We start from the raw sequence: 26,573 nt of genomic DNA, 5'->3' as shown, positions 1-26,573 counted from the left end.
TCCTGAAGAACAGGTCAACAAGGATTTTCACAGTGACTACTTGACTACACTTAGGGACACAGGAAAGTTGCATCCCATCCAGCAATGATAAACGACCTTCACTGTCCACTTCCTGCTTCACAGAGCCCAAGATGCTAACAGCAGCCTTGAATAAATCCATGAATCCACGGTGATATCAGAGTGGGGAAACAACCTTGATTCAGAACAGCGTCTTGAGAGATCTACAGCTGAGGAGATTCCAAGTGAACAGGAGGAAAGATTATGAAAATTGCTTGGCAAACTGGAGGAAGCATATAACAGACACAGGACCAGGTGGCAGGGAAAGGTCTCTGGCAGGGAAAAGAGGGTAACTTCTCCATGGCCTTGACTGCAATGATCATAGTCAATACTGCTGGTGAACTTTGTGTCAAGAGCCAAGCACCAGAAAAATGAAGTTCACAGAACCTGTCACCAGATCTGACAGATCACCCAGAGCATGCAGGCAAGCAGCAAGTATCTCTTATTTTGATTTCTAGAATCAGGTGATCTTGGTTTCAGCCTTGCCATCCCCAGAGTTCTCCCCTATTTACTGCAGTGCTTGAGGCATCTGCCCCAGGGAGCTGAAGGGCTATCAAGTCCATGGGGCAGAGTTGAGTCACCTTTCCAAGAACACAGTTTTCTCTGGAGCTTTGTGAGGAGGGAGAAAAAACCCTAAACAAACAACAAAAACCAAGGCCTCTTCAAACCACAACCCAACAATCCCTCTGCTGAAACTTTGACACCAACACAGCTAATAATTCCCACGGTTGCATTTTCATTCCTTTGGCAGGAAAGGTGTGTGGAGGAGCAAAGTAAGGTATACTACAGCACACATGGGTTACTAGGCTTTGTGGTCACTTTCCTAGTTTTCAGATCCCTTTTTCACATTTCATAAGCCATGAGAGTCATGGTAATTCCCCATGCACACTACAGCCATAGTACTAACTCTCATGACCTCCAGGACATTAAAAACACCAGCATCCCTAACACACCACAACTAGCACAGACACAGGCTATCAAAATCCTTTGGCTTTCTAGAACCCTCTCTGCTACTGTGCCATGAATGGACAGATGGATGGCTCTCAAAGTGTCTTCCATCCATCTGCCTCCTCACCTCAACTAAGGGGACAGAAATCAGCCGTCCCTTGGATCTGATGATGATGATTAATCCAGCATCGTGGACAAGCTGTTGCCTATAAGGACTCCAGTGATCACACAGATTTTTCTCCATAGGTTTAGAGAGGAGAAAAGTTCCAGGAGGCTGGACTTCAGTGAACAAGACCCTGTGCAAGGGGATATCATGAGCAGCTGTCCTCTGAGAAGCCAAGACCTTCACTTTTAAAAGTACAGCAGCAGAGAGAGAGAGATGGTGTAAAACTGAAGTGATAAGTAAACTACATAACAATTTCTTCTGGAACTGGCACTCATGAGCAGGAGACAGACACCCAGCTTCTGATATTGCTCCTGCTGGGCACCTTCTGTCCTTGGAAAAGAACTCAAATCTTTATGGAGATGTCTACTCCACAATCAAAGGTTTAATCGCAGCATGAACATACATATCCATGTTAGCACTACACCTCACTAGCAGGACTAGTAATAGTAGGATTCATAGACTTGAACACAAATTCTAAGGCCTGCTGGGGAGTTACATATGTGCCTAAGCTGCTAGCCTCCACTGAAACCCATATCACTGGGGTTTCAATGCTATTATCTCTACACCACTGAGAATAAAGTTAGTGAACTATGTCCTTCATGCTGCAATCACCTTCTGCTACACTATCAGCAGAGACTCAGCTCTCTCTTCATCAGCTTCAGATGCTTAGTACTTGTGTTTAGACTAGGAGTAGCACAGCAAAAGGAATGGACAGAGGGAGAGAGAGAGAGAATACAGACACTGAAGTATTACTAATTATGCTTTGCTTGTCCAGTCCTGCACATTTTTACTCTCAAACACTGAGCACATCCAGAAACAAAATTATACAATAACAGTAACTGGATAAATAAATAATAATAACATAAAAACACATCAAGACCATGTCTGTACACATGAAGACCAGCTCCAGGAACTCACAGCACATGTGGGTGAAGTGATTACACTTCCTCTCTCACAACTCCTCTGTCCACAGTCAATTTCATTTTCAGTGCAATGAGCAGCTTCCAGAGACACTGCAGGTGAGTTCAGTCACACACAGGACTGGTCCCCCATCTAAGCATGTTGGCAGCACTACTTCCTCATTCAAAACTGTGATCACTCCCTTCACCTGCCTTTCTACATCTCATCACCCAGAAGGATGGGGCAGTACTCGTAGTTACTGTGTTCAATGGCCCAACTCTATACTTGAGTGTGCAATTCCTAGGTTGAGTTAATGTTGTCCCAGGTCTGACAGTCAGAAGAGATTGCAAACAGACATACAAAAAAGAGGCCAGGCCTCAATCACCCAGCACTTCATTATTTTCCCTCCAAAAGGTAGGCATCAGAAAGAAAAGAGGTTTTCAAAATTATCATTCTGAATTTTAAAAAGATTGGGCTACCCTCAAAGGCACATGGACAGGAACAAAAATGAGGGTACAGAACTGAAAGAGGCTTTGGACCAGGAAGATCAGAAGAATGACACCAACAGAGCCATCATCAACAAGACTGAACTCCATCCCAGTTAAGCATGTGCTTGTTGTACCATCAACATGCTGCCAGGAGCTCAGGAGTCTGAACCATACTCAAATTACGAGCTACAGCTGGCTACCTGAGGCCACTGAGTCAAAGAAACTGAGAAGCAGATCACCCATAAACACACAGTGCTACAAACTATGGATGTGTGTTTTGGGACTTCTGGAACAATGAGGTCCATGAGGGCTCAGGTTATTGCTGGAGCAAGAGCAAGCCCCCACCAGCTGATTGTATTTCCTTCACTTCTCTTCACCAAGCAAAACCCTCAAAATACATAATTTAAGAAAATAATCAACCCTGCTAACAAAATGGTAGAACAGCTGAACACACTCTCTTCCCTTAAAATTCACACAGTGTAAATCTGTTTAAGAGTCCCCGAAGTTGGAGACAGACAAGCTAACAAAATTAACCACAGAAAACAACCAGCTGGACCCCTAGGGATCTGCAAACTAGTTAATTTTGCAGGATCAGAAGTATCTAGGAAAGAGAGCACAAGAAGGACGCGGCAAAAGAAAACACTCTATTCAGTCTGCATCACTACCAGCCCACTAATGGGCAAAGAAGCAGTCACTAGTACTCCCATATCCTCTATCTTGCCATGTCAAGAAAGCAAGTAAAATAGGAAGCCTAAGAATAAATGCAAAAATAGTTATTAGAGTAAAATAATATATCAGAGAGAACAGGCCTCGCCCAAGAATTCAACAGGATACTATAAAAACTTACCAAAAGGGACAGACTTGCTTAATTGTTACAGCAAGCTTATACAAAAGAATCCTGCTGGTTTGTTTCAGAACTCTTCGGAGGGAACTGAGGGAAAGGCACTTGGGTGACAGGACCCAAGGAAAGAGTGGATGCTCCCTGTAAAGCCCTGATGGCAAAGATGCTTGGGTGAACAGTAACAGCCTGCTCAGCTTGCTTTGCTCGCTGACAAAGCACAGTGGCCTGCCTGCACATGCAAACCCACGTGCATGGAAGGCATTCCTCCCAGCTCCAGCGCTTAATTGTGAAAATATTTGAGTGACATCCCATCAGGGTGCACAGGGGACATTGTTCTGCCCAATAGTCCAGGAAAGGCTACATCTTGAGATGCACAAAAGCAGAGCGGCAGCAGCTGAGGGGGAAGGTCTAGGGAGATTAACATGTTTATCTCCTCGCTTAAGTCTCTTACCGGCCAATGGTTTCAGCACGATGGCAGCAACAGGACTAAAAATAAGAACTCAGGCATTACCAGTGACTCACCGTGTGGGCAATGACACTGCGAGGGATCACGTAGATAACTGCTCCCACTCCTGGAGCCTAGCTCCTGAATTGTATGAAATGACTTGCCACAGGGACAAAGGACACACTGCATAGAGATCTCTTCATTCAAGTGATCTTAAGACTGTATGACATTCTCTTCAACCATGCAATAGCTTTAAATAGATAATCAGACAAATCTCAGACCCAAATGTTGGGTTCAGCATCTGACACGGAGGCTTGAGGAGACAGAAAACACCATCAAGACTACGCTTCCAGAACATTAAAATTCCCTGCTAGAGGTGATACTAACCACTGCTGGTCTTCCTTTCTGTCTGGATCATGTCTACCAGTAAATAAATTTCATAGGCATAACAATTCCAGGATGTTGCATTAGAAGAGTTCCTTCAGCAAAGGCTAGTGCACATCAGCAAAGCTAGCACCACAGTAAGACACTGTTTACCCTAAAGAACCTCACACTTCCTCCAAAAAAGCCCAGATACCCCTTAGATAGCATTTTAGTAATTCAGCTGCATAGAGATGCAACAGCATCTCTGATTCCTTACATAAGCTACTGAAATCGAGGGTTTCAGTGGTACAGCTGTAGGACTTAACATCCCACTACAGCACTGATGTAGTACCCTGACTCCCTCCCGTGAAAGGCCACAGCTAAGATAAAGCCAGATTTTTTTTTTAGTATCTCTAGGAAAAAAAGAAATCACTCTTCTGTCTGTGGTGCAGATTTGTCCAACAGCAGGTAAAGGAGATCCCCTTGTTGCACAGCTGGCAGTCACATCCTTCCCCTGCCTCTTGCTAATGGCCCTGTATCCTCTTTACTTTTGATGCTGACACGAGCACTTGTGCAGCAGCGCACTGAACTGGATAACTGAACTGATCCATCATTACCCTGGTTCACTACACACCTATATAAAGAATTTGTGCTAGTGCAAGGAGGGAACAGCCAGAAGAAAGGCTGCCTCTTTCAGCAGCAGCAGAGCTCATGCTGGCTGAGACTGCTCATGTTGCTATAGGGGACAGTTCAACTACCCTTTGCTGTGATACTCCAAGATACTGCTCACACACAGTTCATGTCAGACCATGAGATGTTCTAGTCTCCTGACTGAATTACTCCTAGTTTCTGTTCCATCATAAGAGAAAACTGTTCAGAGCTCCCCTAATATTCTCCCTTCATAACTTCTGGCACTCATACAGAGGCAATCATTTTTATAAGTACATAAGGAATATCTATCTTTACCATCCCTGCCTCATGTAGTGAAGAAAAATACTCAGTTCTGGAGATCAAAAAAGTAGAGTGAGAATACAGCAATTTATTTGAAATTTGCAAGGAGTCAGATCCTGCACCTAAAATAAAGAAATAAAACCCAATCCATAGAATACCAGGGTATCACATGCGATCTGGATTGTATCAAGGCAAATAGGACATTGCTATTGAGACAGCAGTGCTTAAAGATGGGCTGTTTAGCAGTCAGTGAAACACAGCAATTTCCCAAAAAGTTATTATGCAGTTGGCTGCTTACAGTCAGAACCAAGGATCTCTCCCATGAGAATACACACTGCGTGATACCCTTCAGATTGCCTACTGCTCTTTAACAAGTACAGCCAAAACTACAGTCTACCAAGTCCTAAATCTGCATTTAGCCCCCTCTCATTCATTCAATATACTGAAGAACTCGCAAGGAGCAGCATCTCCTCCTATGTCCATAAGCATAAAGAGCAATTCTCTCTCCAGCTCTAGCTGGTCAGGAAACCACTAGGTCAGAGCACTGAGGCATTTAAAGCATCCAAAGTTAAAACTGGAGACAGCTAGAGCTTCCCAGTTTGCCTGACAAGAATAAAGCCACACATCAAGAATTATTCAAATATTAGAGAAACAGGACACTTGACTCCGCAATTAAAAGAAAGTGAAGCTTCAAGGGAACAGCAACTTATCCAGAAAAGCACATCAGTGACTGCTTATGTGAGAAGCTCTTCTTTATTACAGCCTATACATAATTCTGCATGCTAAGAGAAAAATCACAAAGATGGCTCCACAGGAACAAAGTGAAGACATGTCTGGGGAAAGCAGCTACCAAATAGCCCAGGCAGATGTGGGAGGAAGGTGTTTCAGAAGGAAGAGCCAGGTGACACCACCAATTGCCATGGCTGGCGGGAAGTGCTGTGCCAGACTCACACTGATGGCAGGCTGCACTGCTGTGGGCTAAGATAAACCTGTCTTGGCCTCTCTGATCTGCAGCACAGGGAAGACAAGATAAGTGGAGTCCACAGAGGGAAAACACCCATTTTACCAGGAAAAGAGGGGATTTTGAAGAGTTTGCTTTGTTTATCAAATAAGCAGGTCCTCACATAGGAGGACTTGGGGCAGTTAGCTTTCTGACATCAGAGGTGAAAGAGGGCAACATATCTCAGAAAACCAAATGTCTGCTGCTCTACGGTGCTTTTCCAGTCTTCTCTGCCTCCTGCTGAGTAAACATATTTTGTCCTATCCAGCTATTCTGACAAAAGACAGTCCTTAGGAGCTTTTGGTTGCCTTCATAATAACAAGATGTATACTTTAGTCATAACCACTGGGCAAAATCAGTTTGCAACTCTGTGATCAGACGCTCCCAGGAATATAAGTCGGATAAGAGAAAGAATGAGTCATATTTTGGCAAAAATACACCAGATCTTTATTTTGCATCTTCCTGTGTTCGTCAGTGCAAGGCTGCTTCCCTCTGCTCCTCATACTTTTAAAAGAGCAATAACTATCACCACTCCCCCCCCTCCAAGAAAAAAGTTTTATTATTTCTTCTGATTTTATGCTGAACCATCATATTACCAACATGTTAACTGTCCTCACCATGTCTGAACTATGTAATAGGAGAATTCAGATTCTGCTCCAATTTAAGATACAGCTTTGTTCTGTGATTCCCCAGCCTATGACTGCAATTCAGTGGTCCCATTACCACTGTCAGCTTGGAATGCAATTTGAGATCCCTCAGCTTATGAAATTTTATTACAAAGATAAAATATTTGCTCCTGGTTCAGTTCATAAGACTCTGATTAGCAAAGCTCTAAGGGCATCACTAGACCAGCTCTAATCATCTACCTCAGTTGACCAGAGTGACCCAAAACATGACAGATTATTAGCAAATATTTCATGTTATAGGAAAGATCCTTCTGCTCAGCACATAAATTGTTAAAGTTTGTATTTACTATGTGGAAAATGGATGTTAACATATAGACAGGTCATGACTAAGCATCAAGAAGAATTTTAAACACCCTTCAAACAAAATACAGATCTAGCATTTCATATTGGCTGCAAAAAGAGCATCTAGCATTTCCTATGAAACTTCTAGCACTAGATTTTCAGATGCTTTTGACAACAATTAACCTAGCCTATTAACTCCAGCCATAACAGAATACACCATTTTACAGAAACACAATCCAAGACTCAAAATTGTCTACATTCTAAAAGGTTGAGGCCCAGTATGACTCTCTGCTTTTCCACAGATGATGCCTGCCCAATAATCTGACTTGCTTTGACCAGACATTAGCTACTTCTGAAAGAATGGAGAGAAAAGGATAAAAAAAAAGACGGGGTATTGGGCTTTCTGTCTGAATTTAATACCAAACCTCAGCAGACACGAAAATGCAATGACTCCCTTATCATCTTATTACACAAGCTATGAGTAAAGTTTTTAAGGAAAAGGGTAATATTGCCCCAGAGATACCCATTTGCTATAGGTGCTTCTAATAAAGGACACTTCTTGGTGTCTCCTTTTCCATACCAGCTACACAGAAACTATGCTCTAATATCCAAACATTAAATGCACTTTGAAGTTGCACCCAGCCATTTATACCAATTCACTCTAGTCAAAAGATACTGTAGACATCTTGGAAGCGATGGCAGATTGTGACAAACTGCATCTTTGTTCACCATGCTCTTTTGCATACTTTTCACAAGTCATAGAAAGGGAGATAGAAGGAGAAGTGGCAGCTACTACAAAAGATATTATCTCCTAGCAAAGGATTCGTGGATGTAAAAGCCTTCCTTCCCTACCAGCCAACACTTAACTCAGGAGTAGGAGTAATAAAACACTGGGTTGCAGCACTGAATGACCAAGTCAACGAAGAGAAAGAGGAAAAATATTTATATTGATCCAGTAGGCAAAACACATATTTTTAAAAATGGAATACCTAGGATCTGTGGCAAAATACCTAGAAGTTAAAAAAAATAGCAGAATTAACATTGTCTATGCAAATTGGTAGTGATGCCACATCATAGATGCGATTAGAGAATGCATCATTAGATGTTTGATCCCAAGGAACGCTTGACAATGGGAATGTCAAGATAAATTATGCCCAGTAGATGCGTTGGTGCTCAGTGCTTCCACCTCAAAAACAGACAAGCTAAGGAGAGCAAGAGGCAATTAATAAAGTCCAAGTTTTAGCACGAGCTTACATCATGGTATTCAGGTCTGCTGAACTACTTTTTCCCTTCCTTCTGTTAACACCTTATCAGAAAATATGAAATTCCAGGGGAAATCATCTCTGTTTTGATTTTTCAGTAAGGAAATCCCAATCTTTTCAAACACACCAGTCTAAGAAAACAAAGGAGAGGCATATCCTTGCAATTCTGGGTTAAACTCACAAATTTTGGACTTGTGGCAGTGTACAGCAGGAGAGAACAAGACCTGGAAAAGAAAATCCGGCCAAATGTGCATGCAAAGCTGGCACTGGTGAGTGGCCTTGGCCATCAGGCCACAAAACACTTTGCACCAAGAACTAATTTCTCCTCTCACCTACAGAGCAGTGCTCTGCATACCCTCATCAGTGCTCTGCTCCCTGCTTCACTGACAGCCACCTGGTCCTCCATGCACTGGCCTGCTTCCTGTCTAACAATCTTGCAGCTTCACTGGGGATGCAGCAGCTCACCATGGAGCATATTTCTCGGCTCCATTTTAAAGGAAGCTCCTAGCCAGTGCTCCTGCATGCCCTAGGTATCCACTAGATTCCAATTTCCACACAGAAACAGTTTCAGAAGACTGTTTTCAAGAAGGTGATTGTGTCCCCCAGATGGCTCAACAGTCTCTACAGTAAGAGGTTGAGTGCTCTATGGCAAGCACTTCAACTCTTCTCTTCCACAAAGGACACATACATTTGCATACAAAATATCCTGAAAAAATACATGAACCTCCCAAAACCTGCTAGAGGCAAGGACAAAGTGTCTTGAAATGCTTTCTTTATAGCACAGAAACAGCTCCTCTGTAAGCAGACACTGACACCTTTCTGCTTAGCACCAGAGGATAAAGAGAGAAGAATCACCACTGAGCTGGACACTGTCTATCCATCTAGGACTGCTCTGAGCATGTGATCCTGCCACAGATGGCAGTTAATAGGATGGTACCTTCTTAGAAGAGGAAGTTCAGTTAAAACCCTGAGGGGTGTGGTACCATTAGCTTTAGTTGGCAGCCAGAGTACAGAACCAAGAAATCAAGTCTGTCTTCACAAATCAATGCTGCCTCCAAAGTGGGAGAAGAAATAGTCCCTTTACATGAAAATCTCTCCTTTGTCCTAAAATGTGCCCACTTTGTCCCATGGCATGGAAGTTCTCCCAATATACAGAACCTATAACCACAAAAAGCTGTAATTCTTAGCACAAACAGAGCAGTAACAGAACCAGAGAAATCCTTTTCAGTGAAGATGGACAAGGTGGTCCCCCACTAAGTGAAGCTATTCCAGGTCTGGTGGCTGGCATGGCAGGCTGTCCTAGCTGAAAAGGAAATTACTAAAATGTACATAGGAGTGCAATATTGAGTGGGAGGACACCAAGGCAGAGATAAAGGTAGCTTTCACTTCTCTAGACTTTCCCTGTAATGCCTTACTATTTATTCATATGAACAGCCATCATCCAGGCAGTGTCCTTGTGTCCTTTCCTAAGCACGAATGTAGTGGTTTTTGTATCTCAAATCCAATAAAATCATTGCCAATCCTCCCCGTTTCTTAAGCAGGATTATTCACATATTGAAAAGCAATGTATATCCTGTCTAACTAAAACAGCACATGATGCGGAGGTGGCAACACACTAAAATACAAACATAGCCAGATGAATAATTATGTAAAAAATCACTTCTCTACTCCATACAACTGCTCTGTGTTGTTGACTCAGATGTGTTCATTTGAAAAGAGAAAAAAAAGGTTTTACTACTGCTGCTCCCACTGAGGCTTGGGAAAGCAAAGCAAAGCCAAGCCTACGTGCCTCAGTCTCAGCTAGGCTCAGTCTGGGAAGCTCTTTACCTCTAGAAGCCCCAGCTCTGCAAATCCCCAGCAGGAACTGCAGATCACGGGCACATATGTAGAAGAATAATTAGTTTCAGAGCCAAGACTGTGCTCCTCCCCCACCCCTTAAATTAAATAAGCCAAGAAAGAGTACACAGCCATCCAGTCATTCTTGAAGAATTATTTTTCTGACTAGCTCTGCACTTTAAGCATGCCATTTTTCATTATTGTTAATAGGTCTCATTAACTACAAGCTCTTAAGCACAAGACCATTACTAAATGCAGTTTACACTGCACAAAAGCAATGCCCTTATTGTGGCAAGGGCAAGAGGGAAGGAAACAGTTTGCCTTTCCATAAATACCAATAATTCATAACCAAGCACTATTTTCTCTTCATTTGGGTTCACAGTTACTTCAAATTAGTAGACAGTTAAGAGACGGATGGTTTTAAAGATCTCCAGTTTGCAATTAAGCTATACCTCATGACTTAAAAATGAACAATACTTCATTTTGAAACAGAAGCTTTACTCAAGCCAAACTTTCTGGGGTTAATGATCACATCATGGATTTATAAAGATATGCAACCACACCCTTGAATTTCAGGCATATAAGCAACCTAAAGAAACAAGTACATATTGCCTCCCTGGCCTCCCTCACACATACAGACTGAACAGTGAGCTCTCACTTCTACTGAAAGTCTGAAATAATATATATATTTGGAAGCCCAAAGAGAAGCCTGAACAAAAATTTCACTTTTATGAAGCTACAGAGCTACTGAGCACAGGGAAAGTTGACTTCTTCCTAGAAGAGTCAGCCCAGGCTGACATTCAGAGGGATATGGACGAGTTCAAGAAGTGGGCCTGAGGGAATCTCATTACGTTTAACAAGGCCAAGTGCAAGGTGCTGCACCTGGCAGGGGCAACCCCAGGTATCTATCCAGGCTAGGGTATGAACCAATCCAGAGCAGCCATGCTGGGAACTTGGGGGTGCTGGTGGACAAGACACTGGACACGAGCCAACAACATGCACCTGGAGTGCTGCCTTCAGCTCTGGAGTCCCCAGCACAAGAAGGACATCGGTCGGTTGGAACAAGTCCATAGGAGGGCCACCAAGTTGATTAGAGGGATCTAATCAACTTCTCCTATGAGGAAAGGCTGAGAGAACTGAGATTGTTCAGCCTAGAGAAGAGAAGGCTTCAGGGTGACCTAACTGCAGCCTTCCAGTACGTGAAGGGAGCCCACAAGAAACATGGAGAGGGACTATTTACAAGGGCATGTAGTGACAGGACGAGGGGGAATGTCTTCAAACTGAAAGTGGTTTAGATTAGATATTAAGAAGAAATTCTTGCCTGTAAGGGTGGTGAGGCACTGGCACAGGTTGCCCAGAGAAGCTGTGCCTGCCCCATCCCTGGGAGTGTTCGAGGCCAGGTTGGATGGGACTCTGAACAACCTGGACTTCTGAAAGATATCTCTGTCCATGGCAGGGGGGCTAGAAATAGATGATCTTTAAGGTCCTATCCAACCCAGACCATTCTATGATTCTGTGATTCCATGAAAATTATAATACACTCAAGAATCAGAGAAGTGCCTTCCCCACTTGTTGCAGTGTTTCAGTGCTTCACAAAACTTGTAGAATCACCAGGGCTTTCAGTTAGTTGACACCACTACAACTTGTGCATTGAAACAGCTAGCAACTTTTAATATAATTTTCAATGGAGAAGGCTTGACATCATGCTCTTCACACTTTCAATTCAAATATTCCTTAACTCCAAGGGAATTTCTATTCATGAACAGACACCCTGTTTGTTTGGAGGTGACTGGCATATCATCCACAGAGAGAAGCAGAACAATGTTTATAGCTCCAGTATAAAAAGTTAATTCCAACTATGCACCACATCATGGTTGTTCACAGGACTGAGCCTAGAAGAATAGTGCTTCACATCCTCCTTCACAGTATTAACATTCTTTTATTCATAGGAGGTAAAAAACTGGGGGTGGCAGGGAAATGCTTCTTAAGTGTCTTTTATATAAACCTGCACCACACAGAATTTCTAAAAACAGCATCACGGAATGCTACATTTTCTTGAGGCTCTCCTTTTCTCCTTGGTCCTCCATCAAAAAAACCCAACAAACTAGCAGAAAAATTCTTTGCAACCTGGAGGCCAAAACATTATGTGCAATAGTGCTAGCATAGGTCCATGCTTGAGCATTAGTCCTCAGCACCATTACACACTATGCAAACCTGCTAAAGATGAAAACGAAGTTCAAGCACAAAAAGACAAATACAATTTCCAAAAGTGGAGAAAGTCAAGTCATGATAGGCAGTACTGTCAGCTCCTAAATTTAATATACACTCATTGCCAGACCTCTAATTCATTTTGCCTCACTTTCTGTAACCAAGGGTGTCTGAAACCTGCTAATTCAGATAGAATAACAACAATACAACTTGCAACATGCTGGAGCATTAGGACAGCCAGATGGCAGAAAGGACAGACTGAAAAAGGATAGCGTCTGGATGTATATTGCTACTTTTTTTCTGTTGTCGTTTGGTTTGGTTTTCGTGGTTTCTCTTGCTTGTTTGGGCTTTTTTGTATCAAGACATACGATGAATCATTCCCAATGCTGGAGTCAAATATCCACCCCTTCCTCCATCTTTCACTCTCATGCTCAGGTGCTAGGAGAGCACCTTTTTCTCCAAAGGGAAGCCTGTATTCTTTGCTGAAGTTATGAAGAAAACAACAGTGAATTAAAAGATTAAAAAAAGACATGTATCTATGTTTCAGGATGATCCCAGTCACCCTGTACAAAGGAAAGAACAGATGAAACTTGCAATGCAAAACACAACATGAAGAAAAAAGTCTGTAAACCCATTCCTTTTTTAAAAGCATTCCTCTTCAAATATGCTGACTTAAATTAAATTACATGCAAGTTTTTCATTCTTTTTTCCTAATCTACAATATTTGTCTAAAGGCAACAAGTTTTAAATGAATTATTGAAAAGATAAATTTTCCATTCATTGCATAACCACGTTTGTTTTTATTACAAAAAGGGCAGACGAGAGCCTCTAACTAGTTTTCACACTACACTTTAATTAACCTTAATCACATTCTACCTCTCTCTACTATTTTCCTTTTCCCTCTACTCTTATATGACTATTCCTTGCAGCACTGCCACAGTATGGTTTCTAACTGTCTTCTAAACAAAACCTGAATCACACAATTTGAAAAGTAAGCAATATCCCCAGCATACACATTATTAAGTGTAGAATAGCTTTCTGGTCATTCCCTCATAGTTTTTATTCCTTCTCCTGGACTGGCTTTCAGTTAATGACAGGTCTTCAGCTCTGTCCTATAACTTCTCATTATTCCTTCCAATGAGCTAACAGTAATCTTCTTAAACACACACAAGACTTTATTCCTCCCTGGGTGGCAAAGGAACTTCTGCTCTTGAAGACTTCATATTAGTTTGACATTATATGGTCAAGAGGGCTTGCAGCGGTATACCTTGTGCACCTACAGCTGTTTCCTGGAGAAAGACTTCAAATGCCTTAACCATGCACTAATATGGATGTTTCCAAATTCTCCAGGAAGGCAGAAACCGTTGCACTAACAGACAGATTATTAGCCAAAAGACACAGCAAGAGTGGGGCAGGAACAGTTTCCTGACAGCATCCCATAACCCAAATTTTTGCAACCAAATCAATGAATTAGATCTCAAAATGCAGACAATTTTAGAGTTTACCTAAATTCTTGTCATGAAAATGGGGTTTTCTTAACTCTTAGGTACAGCTGCTTATCTTAGAGATTTAAGTTTTCATTTTTGCCACCTTGCTTTAACACACTTCAGAAAATAAACTGTTGCAGATGGTACTGTCCCTGTAGTTATGACTAATACAAGGTAATAATTTTACATCTAAGTGACCTCCTCTAATTTTTCTGATAGGTCTTCTAACACACACACAAAACCATTGTGTGTTTATTGTCATGTAAGAGCCTGCTGTACCAACAGCAGTTACCTCTTATTGACTTTTCAATCCTTTTCACCTGGAAAAATCACAGAAAGGGAGAGAGTCCAAAGGCATACCAAATATAACATATTTTGGAGCTGTATTACACAAACAGTAAGCAAACCAGAGCAAAAAGTAGTAAAGAAAACACATTAAAATATTATTATTGTAACCAGCAAACTATACCACAACTCCTCGTACTACTACATGCTTTAGCCCACGTTATTTTCTGCCAAATGCCCACAGGTTTTTTTTCTACCTACACTCTTCCTATCACTGTTACAGCAAAGAATATGACTTGGACTCTTTTCCTAACTCATCATGGCTCACTGCCAAGTGTTCTGGAAAGCACTTGAAAATTTGCATCTTTCTCAGTATTCCCAAGTGTAAAACAGGGCTAATACTTCCCTGCCCAGTAGTAGTACTGGGAGGATCAAGGATACTTAATGAAACCTGTTGATGTATTACACAGTTGACAGGGAGCACAACAAAGTAAGACTGAGGATACATGGTTAAAAAAAGCTGCAGGAACACTCTCCTGGTGGCGCAGAGGAGCACACTGCAGTGGAATGATGACATTCCTCCAGGTAGAGGAATACATATTTTGGAAGGACAAAGCAGTGGGGGCAAAGAGAATCAACAAGACTAAACACCCACAGGTGAAAGCACATTAACAAAACCCTGGGAAAAGCCCTACTTGGAAGAGGAAGTTCCTGGCATTGACTCCACCTGTACCAATATATGAAGAGAAACCATAATGCTCTCACTGTGCACAAAGGGCTACAAAAGCTCCTTCTCAGACCCAATGTGCTCCAATTCAGCCATCACTGTAAGAGCTGTCCAAGCCTGCACACCTACTGCATCCAGTCCCAGTTTTCCCATAACACATCTGTACAATGTGGCTCTTGAATAAAATGGTACATGATAATGCAGCCACTGGTGACCAAACAGCTGGATTTATTTTGAATGAACCAAGGAAATTTATGCTTGAATGAAAATGAGAGACACTGAGGAGGGAAACAAAACCCCAGAATTCTTACATACTCCTAATACTGGTATTCAGCAGAACATCATTGTTCAATGCATAATGCCATCCTTCACTGCAGGAGATGCTGTGGGGCCTGTGTCCATGCAACACCTAGTCTACATCCATTGCTTCTTTTTAGGTATTCCAGCCAGCTGGGAGAAGGACGGATGCTGGAAATGCTGCCTTGATTTGATATTTGAGAGACATGTATGAGAGAAGTAAACTAAATACAAAATCTTCTTAAAGGCACAGATGAATGGCACTACACCCCAGTGCTGAATGACTTCTCTCTGAAAGAGATAATACCTCTGTTAAAATACGCTCTTCTGACAAGAAAGATCATCAAGCCTCAGGGGATTAGAATAATTAAAAAAAAAAAAAGGTCAAACCATCTATTTTAAGGCTAAGTTCCCCTAGCAATGTTAGGAGAACTTTAAATTAAGCAGAGCAAGCAGTAAATACAGAGCAGCTAACCAGACATTTAAATGTGAGAATATTTAAAATGCACACATGTGCCACAGCAGATACCACCTGTAGCAGAGCCACCAAAATACTTCTGTACCGAAGAGCAAAGTGCACCATGTCTCAGTAAATCCATGTGGCTCCAAGAACTTCATCCTCTGCATATAAAGTGCTCAGGCTCTTCAAGGTATTGTATGGAAGCAAGACAGCAAGAAGACCTAATAAAAGCTACCACTCACTAAAACAATTTCAAATGTCAGGATTACTTAAAAACATACACAGGGTTATGCGTGTATATTACACACACAGAAACTCTGTATGTAAAAGCACGAGAGGAGTTTCTAAGCACTGATAACTTTGAAGATGCTATCTAATCAGGGAGAAGTCTCCCCCAATCTTTCTGTAACTGGCTTTTCTTGCAGGCAGCTCACAAGTCTGTGTTGCACAGGCACAGCACCCACCCACTCAAGACTGCTGCCACCATCCCTGCATTGCAGCCACACGGCTTCCTGATCCCAACAGCATCAGGCCTGAAAACCAAGTTAAACTTCTCCGTTACCTTGATCCAAAGCCACTCAAGGGGCTCTGCTTCCTATGCTCTCTTCCAAGAGTACAATACAGGCACACAAAAGCTATTTCAACATCTCCACGTCACCATATAACACCCCACATGCACCTTTCTCAGACCCAGCTGCTGAAGATCCTGGTTTCCAGAGCTACACTAAAGCAACCCCTTCTACAGTTGCTCCAAGAAATATGAAGATCTAAACAGATCTCCAGTCTACCCACAGAACAAATAACTGTCCGTCCCCACCACTTCAATAATTCCTCACAGAGTGGTTCTTCTGAACTTGTTTTCCTGATTCAAGACTGAAAAGAAATGTGCTGCAATACAGAGGGAACAGACATCTTCAGAGGAAGACACAGGTGTTCCTTCAGCCAAGTATTTTGTCAGCCAACAGCCTTGGTCAGTTGAGGTTTGTAATTTGCCTGTATTACATTCATGCTTTGTTAGCTACAGCTGCCATAAAGATCAACTTTTTTGGGTCTTGCAAGCCACAGACCTGGGGGGCAGGAGAGGTGTTTCAAAAGAATAAGCACACACCTTCTCCTCTAGCCTAGACCAGCCATTTGGCAGCAACCCAGTGCAACATAATACATCCAGTACAAGGAGTAAATTGCCTGTGAGGGACTGGCCTGTACACTGACACACAGCACTGCAGCTCTGACCCCTATACACCAAAAAAAAAAAAAAAAAAAAAAAAAAAGGCCAGAAACCAACTCCACTGCAACCCAAGAAAGTCTTTACTTATTTTTAATTGCTTGTTTTCTTCTTTTGCCCTGGGCTAATTCAGAAGCCCATTATGCTTTTAACAGGGAGTTAGGCTGCACAGTCACTGGGGCTGTGTCCCGAAGCGCTGGCAATGTATTTGTAAGGAACTCATGATCTCCATGGGCACCCTTACAAAAGAAAGATCAGGCATGCTATCAATGAATTGGGAGTCCTTTCTGCATCTCAGTGACATTTTCATCACCATAACTGGCCACGGGTAGAATATCCCAGGAAGCAAACCCTAAAAATAACTTCTCACAACAAGTCAGACAGTCCCCCAGCAAAAGGGGAGGGACATTGCTTACACACAGTTAGCACAATTTGGTTATTACAAGAGGGACAACAAATGTCCAGAAAACAGGAGAGGCAGAGAAAAAGCAGAGGAGGAAAAGTGGGTGTTGAATCATAAATCAATTTTTTCTGCATCACCAATGACTGTCAATTGGAAACACTTTCCCAAGTGGAAATAAAGAAACTGAAATAGAAATCTGGAAACAAGTCTGCCCAGAATACTTTTAAATACAGTGAAGGAGAAAGCCTTGCCTGCTAAGCACCAGAATGAAAAGCATTATGCACTCCCTATAAGCTGCAGCCACCTTGGAGGAAGGCCCTTTAGGGCCCTCTTCAGCAATGGCCTAAGGGGCCCTATGAATCCTTGTGAGTTACAGAGGAGTTTCTTCACCAGAATATCCTCAGAAACTTATGGATGGGGAACCAGGAAGAAATTGTACAAGTGTTCCTGTCATAGCTGATAGCCAGGCAGTCTTTTGAGGCGCTTCTACTTCCTGGAGAAGCAGAGGAGAGGCAAGGGAAGAGCAGAACAACAAATGGTCCACTCCTCAGCCACATGCTTAAAGCCACAAGATCCCCAGCCAGCCTTCCTCACATGTGCTGGAGGGGCTACAATCCTCTCAGAGTTCCCCTCAGACAGCTCATCTACCCCACTTGTAGCAGGGCTACTGCACACATGGCTCTTCTCCTCCTCCTTCCCCTCACAGCAAGTCACTCATCAGCAGTCCCCAGCCTGCCAGGCGCAACACCTGAACAGCCAGGGCACTCCAATTGACTCCACCTGTGGGCTCTCTCCCTGGCATCATCCCTTCGCACCAGCACGTGGTCTCTCTGACAGCCATGCAACAAATGACACCACGGTTGTAAACCTGTGACCCATGGGGCCTCTGTGCACCTCTGAGTGACATGCAGAAGATCACAACAAGCTCCAAATTCTAACAGGGCATCCTGTGTAAGAAGGGAGTGTGCTATAAAGACATCCTGACAGGACTGGCCCTAAGCAAACACCTGGTTAGACTGTGGCAGAGTGAGGAGGGGAAAAGCATGACAGGATTTTCCAGTTCCAGGATTGCTGCCCACTGTGCTTTTCCATGTTTTCCTGCTCCTGAGCAGCTGATGCATACACAGGCACAGAAGGGAGGGACTCCTGCCATCATCACTGTGTTGCCATCCCTTTCTCCTCCTGCAAAAAGTCTTTTCTGAACACGTTTCCCTGTGCAGTGGGGAGGACCCAGCCACAACTGCAGACACTGGGCTCACTTGCACTCACTCCCTCTTGATTTACAGAACTTCCTTCCTAACAGCTGCATTGCAGATGAACTCTCTTAAAGTGGACACGCAGTAAGTGAGACAGTAGGACACAGAGCTGCTCCAAAGGCAACACAGCCATATCAGCACCTTCTCTGCTGCATTCACAGCAACTGTACATGTGCAAGAACTCCAGCAGCTCTGTCTCAAACTCACTAGGCACAGAGGGTCCTGAAGATCACAGCCTTACAAAGAGAAACCACACCAAGTGAGCTTATTTCTGGACATAAGTTCCCTTCTTCTCCCCATCAGCTGACCACATCAGGTGTCGGTGGATTTGGATGAACCAGCTAAGTACGTATCAGACTACAGCTGGTTAGCACACAAGGCAACAGTGCGACAGGGAGGCAGATCTCAGCAGCGTCAAGTCACTGCAATGCAGGATCCAGGAATTCAAAGATGCAGAAGGAAGAATTTAAGTTCCTCTGGCTCAGCCGAGCTGCATGTTGCCGTGTTCCTGAGCCAATCCCCGCCACCCCTTTAGATAAGGTAACTGCAACCATGAGACCCAAGCTTTGTTTCCAAGACATGGAAGAAATTTGGCTGTGCTGTGCTTTCAAATGAGAAAAAACTTCAGCAATTAACATTTCATAATTCATCAGGGAGATAAGAAACTTCTTGAGTATTTGTGAAGTGGTGGGAGGGAAAGCTTTTTAAGCTCAGCTTCAGGACTACTGAAGAAATTAAATGTACATAGCCACAAAGAGTTAAGAAGGCATAATGTGCTTCCTTAAAACTGTAACCAGGTCTGCAGCAACTCAAGTCACCTGAATTTGTTAGCAATATTTGATCATGATTATCAAAAAAGCCAACTGCCTTGGGTCTCTTTTTTCATATCTCTTTTGCTGAACTTGGCTGTCTGGAGAAGACAAACAAGAGCTCAACTGCCACTTTACTACTGTAGAACTGCTTCCACACAAAGGACAAGTTGACCAACACTTCAGTCCTCTACAGCATCCTTGTTAAGTGCAAGAGCAATTCAGACAGACAGAGAAGGCTGTGGATCATTGCTCTGCATCAAAAATTTTAATCCAGGCAACTTCATAACAAGCAGCAGACACAACACAACACCCTTATCTGCAGAGCTGGCAGATTCTAGGCCAGATGACACACGAGTCAAACAAAAATGAGCAGAACTGAAAGCCACTTTTCAATCTGCAATCCAAAAATCAGGAATATTTAAAATAATACAGGAGCTATGAATCACTACTTTAACTTGTAGTGAAGAAACACATAATCAGAATCAAGCTTTGTCTCTGCACAGGCACCAGTTATAAAATAAAGCTGTGCAACTTCAATGCTCCTAATCTCTCTGACACAATCTCAACAGAGGACATTTGATACCCAAAGCTTACATGGACAGGCCCTGAGGCAGGTAAAATTAAACTTAACAGCACACCAATTATTTTGGCAAACAACAGAAAAGTCCTGCTTGGCATCACCAGGCCATACTCTCTAGTAGCCTCCAAGAAAAATCTTCCAGGGGCCAATAAAGACAAGTTCTTCCTTCTACATCTATTTTTTTCCTTCAGCCAATGGGCAATTTCTTGGCCCATTACACATGAAATGTTATATGCTTTGACATAAATGAATATGAGGAAATAAATAAAATAAAATAAAAACAACAACCAAGATACACATGGACATTTTCAGAATGGCAAGAATGGCAGCTGCTGTAATACGTAATATGGTAGAAACAAAAAGTTTATTTGGAGACCAATATAGGAAGAGTTTTAACCAGCTGTTTTCTCTGAAAAAGCTTCCAGGGTACCCATGTAATTTGAAATGTGCATATAGGAAGTGCATTGCAGAGAAAGCACTGGACTGTCCCCTATGAAGTCACATTTCAAGTCAGGTGTATGAGATCAGGTCTCTAGCAGCCAAAAGAGCTGGATAAACACACACATCTCACCCATCTCCAGAGCTGCAGGAAACTTTACAGACTAAATTCTGCTGCACAGGCAAGGAGACCCCTTGTGAAAAAGAGGGCCCTGTAAAAGAACAGGGGACAGAGGACTTATGCTGAAGTTTAAGGATTTAACTCTTCAGTCTCCTTTTTTTCACCTCAGATGTCAGGCTATGTCAGACTGCTTCTCTTTTTCTCACCGCTCCCCTGGGATTGAGAAAACCTCTTTCAAAAAAGAGTTGCCTTCAACATCATGAAATGACACCTCTGTCTTCACAGCTATCACTTGCCACAGTCTATACCAACTGACTTATCAGGGATGACAGTAACTGCAGAAGATGAAGCACATCCAAACACTGAGTTACTTCATAAGACAAGCTGCAGCCTACACCAGCTAACTCAGGTGCCTAGAAGAGAAGTAGAAATGAAGGACAGGAAAGGAAAGAATCCTTTCCATAGGCTTTCAGGAACTGGCTTTGGAGGCTTAAAATCCTTGTTCTCACATATGGCCTGTATTCACAGGAGCTTAAAGAGTCCACTGGGATCTGGCCAGGTGGGAAAGACCTATATCAATAATTTCCATAGATATTAGTGTCTCATTCTATAAATAAATGTTTTAAGTTGAAGAAGCCCTTCTAGAATGAACCTAGTTTTTATTACCACAATTCTATCTTACTAAGCCTTCAGACAAACATTTTATACTAGTGTATATTGCTCTTCAGAAGTTTTCCAGGCACAGCCAGGTAGGTCTTTCCTGAAGCTGTCTGCAAGATGGTATTGTAATAATTTGCAGTACTGCAAACAACCAAGTGATACCACCTTTTGCTTTGGAGCACTGAGGTTTTGGGCACTGAGTGCAGAGACCCCCTCACCAGCTCTGTGCTCCCCAGCTAGCTGCAAATCACTAATTCTCCTAGGACCAGTCCTTATTGCAGTCAACCTCCACAAAGGAGGCCGCAGCACAGGGTTGGAATAGGACTTCCTCAGACTTCAGTGGAGGGAAAACTGCCAAGCTTAGCCTCTCTCAGGCACTGCCTGCCCACCATGCTATCAACTCGGACGTGCAGGGACACTGCCCCAACTCTGGGAAGGGAACAAAAACATATGCAGGGTCAAGACCACTACTAGCCTTAGTAGTGCTGATACGGTTTTGCATCAGACATTTTCAATGACAACAGTCTTGTGCTACTGATGACAGTAGTGCAGGCTGGTTAGAACCCTGTTTGATAGTCTGCAACCTGCAGGCAACACTGAAACTTGATTTGCATGAACTCTAGTGCAGAAAATCTCTAAGCACAAAGTAAAGAACTAGGGTTACTTGTAGGTATAGGGAATAGGGAAAAAATACCAAAAAAGAGAGACCATCTTTTCCCACTTCTTACTTTCCACCTGCCAAAGCAATGCAAATCCCAATGACTTATGCAGTGAAAGCAGGATGCATTCACCCTCTCTTCAAAGAGGAACTGTGTCAGGGCAGTGCTGCTCAGAGTTTAGACTGGAGGAGGAATGCCAGTCTGCATTCCCCCCTGCCATCCCAGTAGTATAGAAAGTGAGCCTGGTGTTTCTCACTAGGATACTGTCCTTCGTGAATTCATCACCCACCCTCCTCCCCTCCCTTCTCTCCTATGAGAAAGTTTAATCCTTTGGCTCACATGCATCTGGTAAATTTTTCAGTCCCTGTTTGCCACTGTCATCATGGCAACAGCCCCCAGAGATAACCCAGCAGCTCTGCCACAGCAGGCAGGCTGCCACTCCCTGCCTGATCTGCCATTTAGCCTTTGGCTCGTAGGCCTACAAAGAGCTCTGGCTGTTCCCAGGTTCATCTTCACAAGTATATTCCTTCCTTAGAAATAAGTTTACATGGCATTTGTTTTTCTTTAAAATTAACTGTGTCTTCATTCCCACAACGCCTACTGAGACAATTCTCAGCTCAATTTTTGGGACTCTGACAGAATCACACAAAAAATAGCACTACAAAAAGAGATGCTACCTTTGCTGTCCCAGAAAGAAAAGTTTTGCGTTTAACAGTGAAATCACCTTTGGCTTTTAGCAAAGAGAAAAGATTAGCTAGCAACCTTCTCTGAAGCACCACACTAACCTGGACTTGTCCCAGCGTCACAGGTAAGCACAGTCCAGCCACAGATAAGACAAGGGCTCATGGCTGTGGAGGCTTGGCCAACAGCTAACTCAGGATGGGAACTTTGGATGGGAGCAGCAGGACAGGGGGTCACCAGAGAGATATGTAACGCGGGCTCTCAGGAACATAATGCGAAAGTTACACGCGCACACACATTCCCTGAAATGTCATCACATTTACCCAACTCACATCTCAGAGATGGGGAATTCTCCCTCTGGCTCTGCCAGGAGCACAGTGAGACAGATCCTGACACCAGAAGTAATGCCACACGGTCACCTCCTCCTCTCCTGATTCCATCATAAAAAGGCAAGATACAATATTAACCAGCTCTCTTGGCATGTCTGTATTAGTCTCAGACACCAGTCATCAGCCGCTTGCACCAACAGCCACACTTCCCAGTCTGGTCATCTAAATTGTGGGAGCAACAGAAATTGTACAATATTCTCTGGGAGGGAAGGAGAGTAAAGCAGCATCACCAAAGGGCTATTTTCAATCAAAGTATTATAAATTAATATAATTATGGGTTAAAGTAACTGATCCATGAGAAACAAATGAACATTCTAAATGAACTTAAAATTAAAAAAAAAAAAGAAAGGCAGATGAAGAGTAAAAGGTAAAAAAAGCCACAAGGAAATAAAATTTAACAACTATAGACTCAGTTTCAGCAGAAAGTTAATCCATGCCCCACTTATCTTTGACTACCCTCAGTGTTTGGAAAGCTTACTTCTAAGATACTGTCAGCCCATTTCTTCAGAGGTATTCTACAACTGTTCTCAAAAAATCATGTAGGCAGCAATACCAGAATGTTTGGGGAGACGTTACCAAAGTATAAAGTGATATTTAAATTCGATAAGGTATAAAAAGGAACATGATGTCAGCCTAATTCATAGGACCCCTATTTTTGAAGCATAAGCTTATTGTCGTAAGGATCAGCAGCAACTACAGCGGTTGGAGTTACAGAGTCGTATCTCGTCCATACACTAAAAAAACCCCAAAACATCTAGTGAGCAACTCAAAATTTTAAGGATGCATTTGCCCATCAGAAATCAGTGCACCTCTGTTTTCTCGAAGATGACTACTCTGAGCACTGACAACACTTCAGTTGCAGGCAAACACACAATGATGTGAGATACTCCACTTTCCTTTTTTTAACAGCATTCAAGGCTTCTTTCCTGTGCTGGTGACCCTGGTGCCATGCAATATTGCCCTCTTCACCCAACCAAGAAAACAGCAATAGCTCACTTTATAGTCAAAAACTGGCAAATGAATGTGTTTTTTGTTTTTTTTTTACAACTGTTCTGTTGGTAAAAATCAGGAGATTTCAAGAGCAGAGGAAACAAAAAGAAACACCTGAAATACAAAAACAGGTGACAGGTCAGAAAAAGTGGGGGTGATGCCTTCATTGTCAGGGTTGTGCTCACAGACAGCACAGTGGAGAGAAATTTTTGCATTAGCATGTGTCCCTTTTAAAAACTGTCTTCACCCAATCTGGAGGGCCAAAACAACTAGAATACTTGCAGGGCGTGGAAAGGAACAAAATTATTGTCATAATCCTCTCTTAAAACAGTAGAACAGTGGTGGTAACCCATTGTTGGGGCAGAGGGCACTCTTTAAAAATTTATTTATGATCCGCAGATGAATCCCTCTCTGCTAGTGATGATTTAGTGATGCCTAGAGAAGGATTAAATTTGGAGACAGTGAAATATCTGTGATATACTGCAAAAAAAAAAAAAAAAAAAAAAAAAAAAAGCATAGTTTTTTCACTGGATCCTTCTTACAAGAACTCAAAAGTAGCTCTCCTTACCCAAAATATCTACAGGCTGCTCAATACCCTGCTCTTCACTGCAGGGACACCTACAAATATTTCAACCGTGGCTGGCTGATCAGAGTAAATGCTCTAGAGCCAAGGGCTTCAGGACACGTGCAGGAGTTAGTCTAATCACATTTCTGCCATACACAAATCCAGTTTATATTGGGAAAACAAGAAACCTGACTCTCTCACCCAGCTCCTTTCTCTAACCTCGTGCAGAGGCAGTAGGAATTCCTGCCCAATCTGTGTGCCCACTTTCCCCCCCCCACCATTGTTAATGCCGGAAATTTAATACTCAATGTGACCACTGAGAAGACAGACACAAGCTGAAATCCTGTCTGCTCTGTTCCAGCTCCTTTATAAAATATACAGCGTAAACTGAGAGGCAACCTGGGGTAACCCCAACCATCACTAACATCCACAGTGGGAGGAAGCCAGCTTCTAGCCATAGTAAGCCACAGTAAAGCAAGGCTTCCACCACTCACCACCCCAACAATCTCTGCTGGCTCTCACGCCAGGCCATTTTCCTGCCTGTACTGATATGTTGGGGAAGACAAAAAGCCAAGCTGACCCTCAGCAGCCCCCCACTAAGTTCCCAAGTCCAGCCTCTCCTCCAAGGTCAGGGTCTCCTCTTTGGCACAAGCCCTCCTCTTCTCCAAACACCTCTTCCAATGACATTTCCCCTACTGGTGTATATATGTACTATTTCAATCCCTCTTCCCCTGTGCAGGGGACTGCAAGCAGAGGCAGGTAGGAAGAACAGGAGGAGGCAGGCTGCTGGTGGGAGGTAGAGGGCTGCTGTTTCTAACATCAGCTGAGCAGCCTCACCACCAGCCCCTGCCACACTTGTGTGCTGTGGTGCAGAGTGAAGAGTTCAGCCGCTTGCTACCTACAAGCCCACTCCACCAACAGATTCCTCCCCTGCAGCCCCCATCCTGAGCACCCAGCCTCTTACAGTTGCTCCACCAGGCAGCTCCCAGCCTCGTACACTGCTCTTGGGGGGTGTGTGGCACTCTGCTCTGCTCCCTGCTTCCCTCCATGTGTGCAAAGACCTCCAAAAAATTTCCAACCCACTGCAGCTGGTCTGCTATATATGCTCCCTAATCACAGCATCTCTCAGACTTCTGCAGGCAGCAAAGGGGAGGCACAGGGTGGAGCTGGGGTGCAGGGAAGCTGTTCACTCAGCCCATGCTGCACGAAAGAAAGCTTCTCTCCCAAACCAAATGACTGGACCTGATTTGGCTGCTCAGCAAGTACGGCTGAGCAGACACGGTTTGATTTGCCATCCTCTGCAAGAAAGGACATTTGTCCTCAACCTGCAAACACAGGAACACATAGAGGACGCCTATCACAGGACATTCCTGTGCCAGTCTGGCTTTGCACTTGAGCCCCCTGTGACCGGGTGCTGGGCTCGCCTGCCCTGGCAGAGCTGGTGGCCCCGCTGCAGTGCAGCAAGCCTGCACACAGCCAATTCCAGCAGTGTGCAGTGCTCCACACAGACTCGAAACCTGGCAGCCTCAAGAGCAGTCCAAGGGAGTTTTAATGCAAGCAGCAGCTATGAACACGTATAGAACAGATCAAGAGAGATGTTAGGGACTGATGCTGCTAAACTTCCTCTGCAGCATTCAAGCTCAAGGTTTTAGTGTCCAGGGAAACTACTGCTGACACCTTCAACAAAACATATTGTAAAGCCCAAATCAGCAGCCACTATAGAACCAAAAGCCCGGACAACAGTGGGAAAATAGCAGAGTTTGAAGTATAAAGAGTGTTTTTTCCCTGTTGGGGTTTGATACACAGAAGTAATTCCTTGCTCCTCCCACAATCCACATAATCTCCTACAGGAACAACAACAAAATAACTCTGTAGACTGCAAATTTTTATCTGGTTTATAAATTTGGAAAGATGAAAAGCAGGGAGAGACGTCACCTCTATTTCACAGTCAAAAGCAAAGCCACAGTAAGGACAGTGAAGTGGACTAACTTATATGGCAGCTGTTTTTAATTCTTTCATCAAGAGATGTCACTTGCAAGAGTTAAAAAAAACAGATTTTCAACAGCAAATTAAATTTAGCAATAGATGTCATACACAGAGATTTT

General features: G+C 43.2%; 1 protein-coding gene across 26 annotated transcripts in view; it reads right to left on the bottom strand.

The window, feature by feature from the left end:
• The window catches only part of CAMK2G (calcium/calmodulin dependent protein kinase II gamma), a 119,374-nt gene that overhangs the window by 86,141 nt on the left and 6,660 nt on the right, over nucleotides 1–26,573 (bottom strand). For 15 of the 26 annotated variants that reach the window (XM_068198525.1, XM_068198514.1, XM_068198520.1 and 12 more), the window contains exon 3: nucleotides 22,629–22,729. The exons of the other annotated variants lie outside the window; for them this stretch is intronic. In XM_068198525.1, the coding sequence (XP_068054626.1) occupies nucleotides 22,629–22,729 (101 nt within the window). The remainder of the gene's footprint in view (nucleotides 1–22,628; nucleotides 22,730–26,573) is intronic. 26 annotated transcript variants of the gene reach the window in all.

This window comes from Anomalospiza imberbis, chromosome 8, assembly GCF_031753505.1.
Source record: "Anomalospiza imberbis isolate Cuckoo-Finch-1a 21T00152 chromosome 8, ASM3175350v1, whole genome shotgun sequence".
NCBI classification, from domain to species: Eukaryota; Metazoa; Chordata; class Aves; order Passeriformes; family Viduidae; genus Anomalospiza; species Anomalospiza imberbis.
The sequence above is the reverse complement of the archived record's forward strand: the minus strand, read 5'-3'. Positions and strand labels throughout refer to the sequence as shown.